Source organism: Notothenia coriiceps, unplaced genomic scaffold, assembly GCF_000735185.1.
Source record: "Notothenia coriiceps isolate Sejong01 unplaced genomic scaffold, NC01 NC01_scaffold00000339, whole genome shotgun sequence".
Classification (NCBI taxonomy): domain Eukaryota; kingdom Metazoa; phylum Chordata; class Actinopteri; order Perciformes; family Nototheniidae; genus Notothenia; species Notothenia coriiceps.
This window is the reverse complement of record NW_011333040.1, coordinates 492,916-501,311: the sequence shown is the minus strand read 5'-3', so window position 1 is coordinate 501,311 and position 8,396 is coordinate 492,916. Positions and strand designations below refer to the sequence as shown.

General features: G+C 47.1%; 1 protein-coding gene across 1 annotated transcript in view; it reads left to right on the top strand.

The window, feature by feature from the left end:
• Window positions 1–1,236: 1,236 nt before the first annotated feature.
• LOC104949739 (trinucleotide repeat-containing gene 6A protein-like) overlaps window positions 1,237–8,396 on the top strand; it is a 29,704-nt gene continuing 22,544 nt past the window's right edge. The window contains exons 1-7 of the mRNA XM_010776152.1: window positions 1,237–1,527; window positions 2,272–2,319; window positions 4,068–6,107; window positions 6,238–6,433; window positions 6,551–7,005; window positions 7,320–7,451; window positions 7,555–7,716. Coding sequence (XP_010774454.1) covers window positions 2,274–2,319; window positions 4,068–6,107; window positions 6,238–6,433; window positions 6,551–7,005; window positions 7,320–7,451; window positions 7,555–7,716 — 3,031 coding nt within the window. The 5' untranslated portion in view covers window positions 1,237–1,527; window positions 2,272–2,273. The remainder of the gene's footprint in view (window positions 1,528–2,271; window positions 2,320–4,067; window positions 6,108–6,237; window positions 6,434–6,550; window positions 7,006–7,319; window positions 7,452–7,554; window positions 7,717–8,396) is intronic.

Genomic DNA, 8,396 nt, shown 5'->3' with positions numbered 1-8,396 from the left:
ATTAGCAAGGGCAGGTCGTCCCAGGTCGTTTGCTCGCCTCCTTTCTTTCTCTGCATCAGGATAAGAGATCTTGCTTGCCAGTTTTAAGCCTGTTGTATAACTCTAATCTAGTTGAACCAATACACACTTGCATCCCCTTTTAAGAAGGTGTGCAGGGTGGTGTGTCTACTTCCCACTCGTTTTTCATGCTGCTTTTCTGACTCACTTAAGAGTACTTTTTCTTAATCTCATGGCAACAGAGAGATTCATGTAATGACTCTTAATATACAGAAACACATCATGAAAGGATTAAGCTGTGCACCCTGGGTCAAAAACATTTCCCAATGTATCTCCCAAACATCATCAAAATGGAAGAAGCTGCCAACACACAGTTGGAGTTCACCTGCATCTCTGTTTTAATGAAGCTGTGCATCAAGGCTAAGGAGATGCCAAGTGGAAATTAAAAGAAAAGTGATCAGCTTTGTTCGCTTTTTGAAAGGTGGGAGTTAGAGGTGTTGATAGTCAATACAATGAATAATAACTGTATCTGTATTTCACCTTTCATGCAAGGATGCATTACAAAGTGCTTAGCAGAACAACCAGAACCAAATGCAGATAGGGAGGCGTGTGGCGCAGTGGACTAGTGCGTTGGTGTTCGGATCAGGGGAGCACAGGTTCAAACCCCGCTGCAGTCAGCATGTCGTTGTGTCCCTGAGACACTTCACCCCAAATTGCTTCTGTGGGGATTGCCCACAGTATTGAGTATGTAAGTAGCTTTGGATAAAAGTGTCTAACAAGTGACAATGTAAGATAGAAATACAAATAAAACAGAGTTCGATAACGATACAATAAAACATGTACACTGATACCAGTAAAATGTCCTGAGGACGACATCAAGCAAGCCAACTGTGTCCTTTTCAGTAATGATCGACACAATTTCACTGCAAACGTCCGTGTGGCGATCGTTTCACTGTCACAGTCAACAGAAGGCCAATTCTCCATAGCTAGACAAGTGCAACTTTCCCATTGTTGGTGACTGCACGATGGTTTGATTATGCACAATTAGGCCCGTTCATGCTGTGAATTAGAATAAAAGTATGCGTCATCCTGGTGTCTGAAATCCTCTGGAAACCCTTGCTGTTGGTGATGAATGTCCTGATTTTAAAACGGTTGTTTTTGAAGTTATTAATAATTCCTAGGTTCAAAATGTTAACCTTACCATCTCTCTCTCCTCTTTTCTCTTTCTGTCTCTCTCCGCAGTGCCAGAGCATACTAAGTCAAGACAGAGTCCTAAATCTAAACAACTTCCCCCCCTTCCCCCTCCCCACAAATACACATACACACACAATCGTACACACATACAGTCCTCAGCAATGCCAAGGGGGCACGATCAGCCTGCTGCCCGCTCTGACAAGCCCTGCCTCTTCACCTCAGGCCCTTGAGGGCTGTGCCCTGTGAGCTTTGTCCTTTTGACCTCCCATTGGTCAACCTTGGAACCGGAGGTCAATCGTTCTCCACTCGACCCGGGGCCACGAGCCGCACTCACAGGTAAACTACAAACAAAAAAAAGAACAAACCAAACGCAAGAAAACTGTTTCACACTCGATTAAATCCGACATTCTCAAACACGTACAGAGACACAAGACTACAAAAACAATCTGTCTGCCAATAACACATTCTAGGATAAGCAGGAAGATAGTTGTTCATTTACATGACAATCAAGGTGGGTGTGTTCTGGCTCATGTCTTCTGATGAGTTTCTACTTGTACCTATATTCCCTATAGTTGTAAAAACAAAATAAACTTGTCAGAAAAGTAGCAGATTTCCAATTTGTGTAAGACTACAAAATAACATCCTAACGTGAAAACATAATAATGTTTTAGCATTATAAACCTAAATGTATGGCAGCTATTAGTCTCCTGAGGTTTTTGGAAGTGGTGCAAATGGTTTGGCTTTACCAAATTCAGCTCAGACGAGTCAGAGAAATACACAAACATGAAACAATTACTTGCTAATTTGAAATATTTGTTAATATTGTAATACAGATGATCAACTGTAAATACTGACCTAGTCTCAGCAGGGTCTGTTTACTAATACTCCTCTACTTTGCAAGTCCTTCTAATTTCCAACCCCTCTGACTTTAAACTTGTTTTTCTTTCTGTTTGCTTGATTCCCATTGAATGTCCTGTTCTGTATTGACTTTCTAACATCTCCTCTGTGTGCTTTCTTATGGCTTTCTCTCGAACTCGCTTTAAGTCTGTTTGACAGTCTTTCCTCTCTCTCTGTTTCCAGGCATGGCTCCCATTCGGGATTCCGTCAGCCACTCCCCTAATCAAACAGGTGACTACACATAGCCTTCTTCTTTCCCCGTTCTTTTTGCGCTTCTTCATTCTCCTTCCTCCCAATGTCTTCCTATGGCTCTCTCTGCTTTGTGATCGGCAGACTAGGTAAACCCAGATGCATTTTTCCAGGCTTATCAGAGAAACTGATAGAGAGATGAAAGTGGGTGTGGAAAGGGTGCAAAAGGAGACTTTGCAAGCAAACAAGATAAGCGCAACAGAGATCTGAACAGAAACATACAGGGTGTCCGCGGGGTCTTAAAAAGTATTAAAAGTTGTTCAATCAATTTGGCGAAAATGAAGGCTATTAAAAAGTATTAAACGGCATTTTCCAAGGTATTACATTTTGTAGCTTGTTTTCAATAAGTATATAAATTGTCCGAAGAGGTTGTATTCTATAGTCTGCCTGAATGTAATCATTGCGTAGGTGTGTAGTGTGATTCTGTGTAGTTTATTTATGGCATCCCGTTGGGTTTGACGTCATCTGAACAGGACATCGCACGCTCACTGCTTGATAGCGCGCAAAGCTCCGTTTACTAAACAACATCGTTATGGGGAAATGCAAGTCTGCGTCCAAATGGTTGGAAGATAAGGAGGAAGGACAATCCATACTGTATATAGTCAATGTGAGGTGAAGTGTGTCGCCAAGGTAACCGGTTAGAACTCCAAGTGGCGATGAGGTCTTAAAATGTAGGAAAGGATCTTAAAAAAGGTCTTACATCTGACTTCAGGATTCCTGCATAGACCCTGAGTATTCAAATAAAATGGAGCTGAGCTGCTTTGAGCCTCGTCAGAGCCAATGCCCTGGCCTTGCTGCCCTTTTTTTTTTTTTATCTTCATAGGAAAAGTATGGTAAGGTTGGCTCACAAACTAGCTGATTGCAAAGCTCATGTTTGTTTTCAAGCCATAAAAAAAAAAAAAAAGACCAAATAGTTTTTAAGACATCCTCCTTTACAAATATTGCTTTAAAAATCTATTTAGTCTCTTTATCTTAGTCTTGCACATTAATAATAATTCCTTCACATTAAACCAGTATCCTTGTAAAAATGTTCATTCATTAATTACCACAGCGAATGGGCTCCCACTGCACAAATGCAGTTTGAGTTACGAAGATGCGGCAAATAATGAAGGCACTAATAATGGAGGGCCGCTGAAGCTCTGAAAATGCAGGCACTTGAGTCAGAACTGAGTGTGTTCATAATGGCCCTGAAAGCAAAATCACAAGTAGCAGATCACAAGTGTTCTCTGGAGTCTAATTTTAGAGACATGCCGAGTCTGAATGCACATGCTCTCAGACAGTGGTATTGTATCAGGAAAAATATCAAGGATTAAACAGAGTTAATTTCAGCTGGTGTCACTTCCTCCTGCTATTTCACTCACAATTGCCATCTCCCCTCTCCCGCTGATGGTTGTCGGCTGCCCTCCCTGGATCCTAGTTTATAGCTTTGGCATGCTTCTGGGTCCCGCTGTGGTGACAAAATGGTGGCAGCTGTGTCCAGGCTCAGCCCTGGCACTGATCAAATCCAGAACAGTTGGGTCTCTGAAAGTTTGAGGAAATAGAAAAATGACAGCCACTGTGAATGAGGCGAATTTCGAACCACATCGGTTGTTTCATTTAATAAAAGTACATTTTACTATCCCAACATTTTATTGACCGTGATGAATCTGCACCTTTGGTAATTGCTTGATTTTGATTTGAAATGTTTTTCTAACCCTATCCCCTGCCATGTCCACCCTTCCTCTCTGCAGGTCTGGAGCACCCTGGCTTGGACTCGCAGTATGAGCCTTCCCCCTGGTCCTCTGGCTCTCCCTGCAGCGGTGACGGCAACACCAACTGGGGCAAAGTCCTAGTGGACGGAAGCACCGACAAACCCAACAACCCTTCTTCAACCAACTCTTCCGTCTGGCCTCCGTCTTCTTCCTCGTTCTCTTGCTCCTCGTCTTCTTCCTCTTCTGGCTGTGGGTCAGGATCGGACCCAGAGTTGGCGTCAGAATGCATGGACGCAGATTCTAGCTCCTCGATCGGCTCGGAGAAAAACCTCGCCGCTGTGACGACAGTGATGATGATGTCAGCAAATGCTCCTTCCTCTGTGTCTTCTACAGCTTCTTCTCCCTCCTCTATGGTGACTTCCGACATGATGGTCGGCGTTTCGGTGAACGGAGACAGCAACGGCAACAGTCGTCAGATAATCGGCGGAGGGATGGGAGGCATCGGCGGTGCAAATAACGGAAATAATAACCTCACCGGGTCCTCCCACTACTCCGCGGCTGGGTCCAGCAGTATTGGCAGCAATAACATGGGCAACCACAACAAGCCCGTCAATAACAGTGGTGTCTGGGGCAGCAACATGATCTCTGGAGGAAGCACCCCCTGCATCAATGGAGGGTTGAACCCAAACACTTTAAACCCAAATGCCAACCACGGTGCCTGGCCACAGAATCCAAGCCCAGTGTCCCAGGGCCAAAGGGCTCCTCAGGCTCAGGGGATGAAACTGGGTATAGCTCCCCAGCAGGGCCCCATTCTTGGCTGGGGCGGCATGGCAGCTCCCAACAACAGCAGTATGATGGAAGACACCGAGGCGAATAATGGTACAGCAAGCAGCAAGGTGTTAGGAAGCAGCAACAGTGCAAATGGTGGCCTACAGCCGACCAACCTTAACACTGAATCCAATGGACCAAATAACACTATGATGAATACTACTACTACTACTACTAACGCCACAATGACCTCTAGTCCACCAAACTCTACAGCCTCACCCCAACTCAGCGGGGATTGTTCCTGGGGCTCTATTGGAGGAGGGAACGTGGGTCCGCTGGCGAATGGAAACCCCATATCAGCCACCCAGCACCCCAAAGGAGAGCTGGGAGGTCCTGGGACCTTCGGTACGCCTTGGGGCGCAACTACCTACCCTGGTGAAAAGGGCTCCCTAAATGCAGACACTGTGAACCCACAAAACCCTGCCTTAATGCAGGCCGGGAACCCCCAAATATCCTCTACTGCTGCTTACAAGAGTAATAATAACCACAATAACACTGGGGCCCCACACTGGGACCAGGGGCCTGCCAATAACCCAAACCAGCCTCAGAGCAACTCCTGGGGTAATCAAATCCAAGGCTCTGCAGGCCAAACGCCAGGAAATGGGAACCAAACTACGATGGGCCCTCCAGCAGGGATACCCCGGCCCTGGGGGAGCAGCGCGTCTTCTTCCTCTTCCTCATCGTCCTCTACCACATCCAACAACAAGATGCCGAATGGAGAATGGGGAACGACAGCTCCTGGTATCAACCAATCAGATGCTGGAAGTCATAAAGGAAGCTCTGCCAACAATGGCTGGAAGAGCTTGGAGGATGACGCCATGGGAGTAGGAGTAGGAGGAGGAGGAGGAGGGGGAGGAGGAGTGGGAGGAGGAGTAGGAGGGGGAGTAGGAGTAGGAGGAAGTCACGCCTTAGGGAGCGTCACTGGAGGCTGGGGCCGCACTGGAGGAAGTGAGGGAAGTGGAGAGAGCTCCGGAGGCCGATCCAGCGCCGACAGAGACCAGTCAAAAGGGGGAATCCACAGAACGGTTATCCCTCCTGATCCAGTAGTATCGGCTGTGCCCCCGGTCGACGTGGACCCGAGAGTCCTTTCCAACACTGGATGGGGACAGACACCCGTTCGACAGAACACCTCCTGGGATGTCAACTCTCCCGTTAATAGACAAGTTCCTAGAGGTGACGAAAGAAAGCAAAGCAGCGGAGGCCCCGGATGGGGCACAGCAACACCGGCAGCTCCCTCCCAGACCTCCGGAGGTAGGAAAATCATGATAATTAAACTTTTGTGTGGATATATTTTATAGATCTTAATAAACATTAAAGTAAGACCACAATTACACACAAAAAAGTCGGCAAAAGATTGACTTCCCTTTTGGTTTGCTTGCAGGTTGGGGTGGTGGGCCGGGCAACTCAGGTCCAGGTCCAGGAGGCTCTGGCTGGGGCGAGCGACAAAACTCAAGTTGGGACAATAAAGCCCCAGCAAACGGAGGAGGTGGGCAGAGCAGCTGGAACGATGGATCCGGCTACAAGGGTGGCAACAACAACAGTAACACTTGGAGCAATAACACCAACAAAGACGACAGGTAATTGATGATTGGACATTTCCGAAATACTGATTTTAACAACACAGTAATATAGTTTGAAGCAAGTTTAATGTGACGCCTAATTGAGTAACTGATCTTTTTGTATTTATTTGTTAGATCCAATACCTGGACTAATGCGCCCAAACCGCAGCAGCAAGGCTGGGGTTCGCAGAGTGGACATGGAAGGGAGGGCTGGGGTCACGGTGGAGATGGACCCAGAGCAGGGGGCAACAACCACTGGGAGGGGCGGGAGAGGGATAGCGACAGCAACCGCTCAGGCTCCGGATGTTGGAGCGAGCAGAGCCGAACCAACACCAGCAGCGGCGGCGGCAACACCTGGGCGGGCGGCGGAGGATCAAATACTCCAGAACGGAGCACTCTGAACCCAGGCTCCAACTGGAGCGACTCAAACCCTCAGAAACCCAACCCTCAGGGTCACAGCCAGGGCTGGGTCGAGCCCACAAAGAACAACCAGAACTGGGGTGAGCAAAATCCAAAGCCCTCCAACGAGTGGGGGAAAGCTCCTGAAGCCAACATGTCCCGAGGCAATCCACCCCCCACCAAGCCCGCAGGTACTTATCTTGAGTATTCATCCGATCAGAATCTCTTTTTTAAATCAAGAATCCTATCTTTTTGTTTATAAGCAAGTCTAAATATACCTGTGTTTAGTTTATGTATAGTTTACGGACCTTTCACGTGATACAATGTAAGTTAATACTAAATGGACAACAACATTTAAAGAAGACTGAAATGTTGAGATTTACATTTGAGAAATGCATACTATGTTAAAACTAATCTTTAGAAAAGGCCATAGGGCACCAAAACAGAATTGGTAAGTGGGAGGATACGCAGCTGATGGCTCACTTTTTGTGTTTTCTTCCATCAGGCTGGCAAGGAGGCCCAATTCCCACAGCAGTTCAGAAGGAGGAAACTTCATCTGGGTGGGAAGAGCCTTCTCCTGAGTCTGTTCGCAGAAGGAATGAGATCGATGATGGGACAGCAGCTTGGGGAGAACCAGGTAAACACTGAGCACACTAGGAATCCCTTCAAAAACTGCTTTTCAGAGTCTAAATCATTTCAAACTCGAACCTCTTATTGACTTGATTTAACTCTCTTCCCAGCCGCTAAACATGGCGTTGGAGCTGGCAACATGTGGAGCAAGACCAGACAATCAGAGCATGAGGCTGCGAGTCAGCCCCCTCAGCACCAGCCCCACCCGCCTCGCAGCGTCATGCATCCTCCTCCGCCCGTGCAGCCTATGGCCCAGGACAAAAGCTGTAATAGTAAGTTTAATCAATCAATCAATCAATGTTTATTTATATAGCCCAATATCACAAATGTTACATTTGTCTCAGTGGACTTCACAGTTTGTACAGAATATCAGTATGACAATACGACACCCTCTGTCCTTAGACCCTCTGTCCTTAGACCCTCACATCGTACAAGGAAACACTTCCAGAGAAAACCCACGGTTTAAAGGGGAACATGGGAGAAACCTCAGGGAGAGCAACAGAGGAGGGATCCCTCTCCCAGGACGGACAGACGTGCTATAGATGCCGTGTGTAAATCAAAGAGATAATACATTTACAACATAGGTAGTCCAAATGTTTGGAAATGCATGTGTCTATAATAAGAAGATGAATCCACGAGGATGTCAGCAATCTTGTGGGAGCCATCAGGGAAGTAGTATGGTGAGAGTCAGGCAGGACCGCAGAGACAGGTTCAGCCACGACTCGAAGTCCAGGACTCAGGATCCAGTGCTCAGGATAGAGGACCCAGGACACACGAGTTCAGGACCTAGGACTCGGGACTTAGGGACTAAGCACCCGGAACCAGCGGGAGAGACGACGGAGCCAACGACTCAGGACCTAGGACTGCAGACCTAGACTCAGGACCTAGGACATTCAGTGACACCAGGACCTCAGGACCTAGGACTCGGGACGCTAGGACTCAGACACCGACA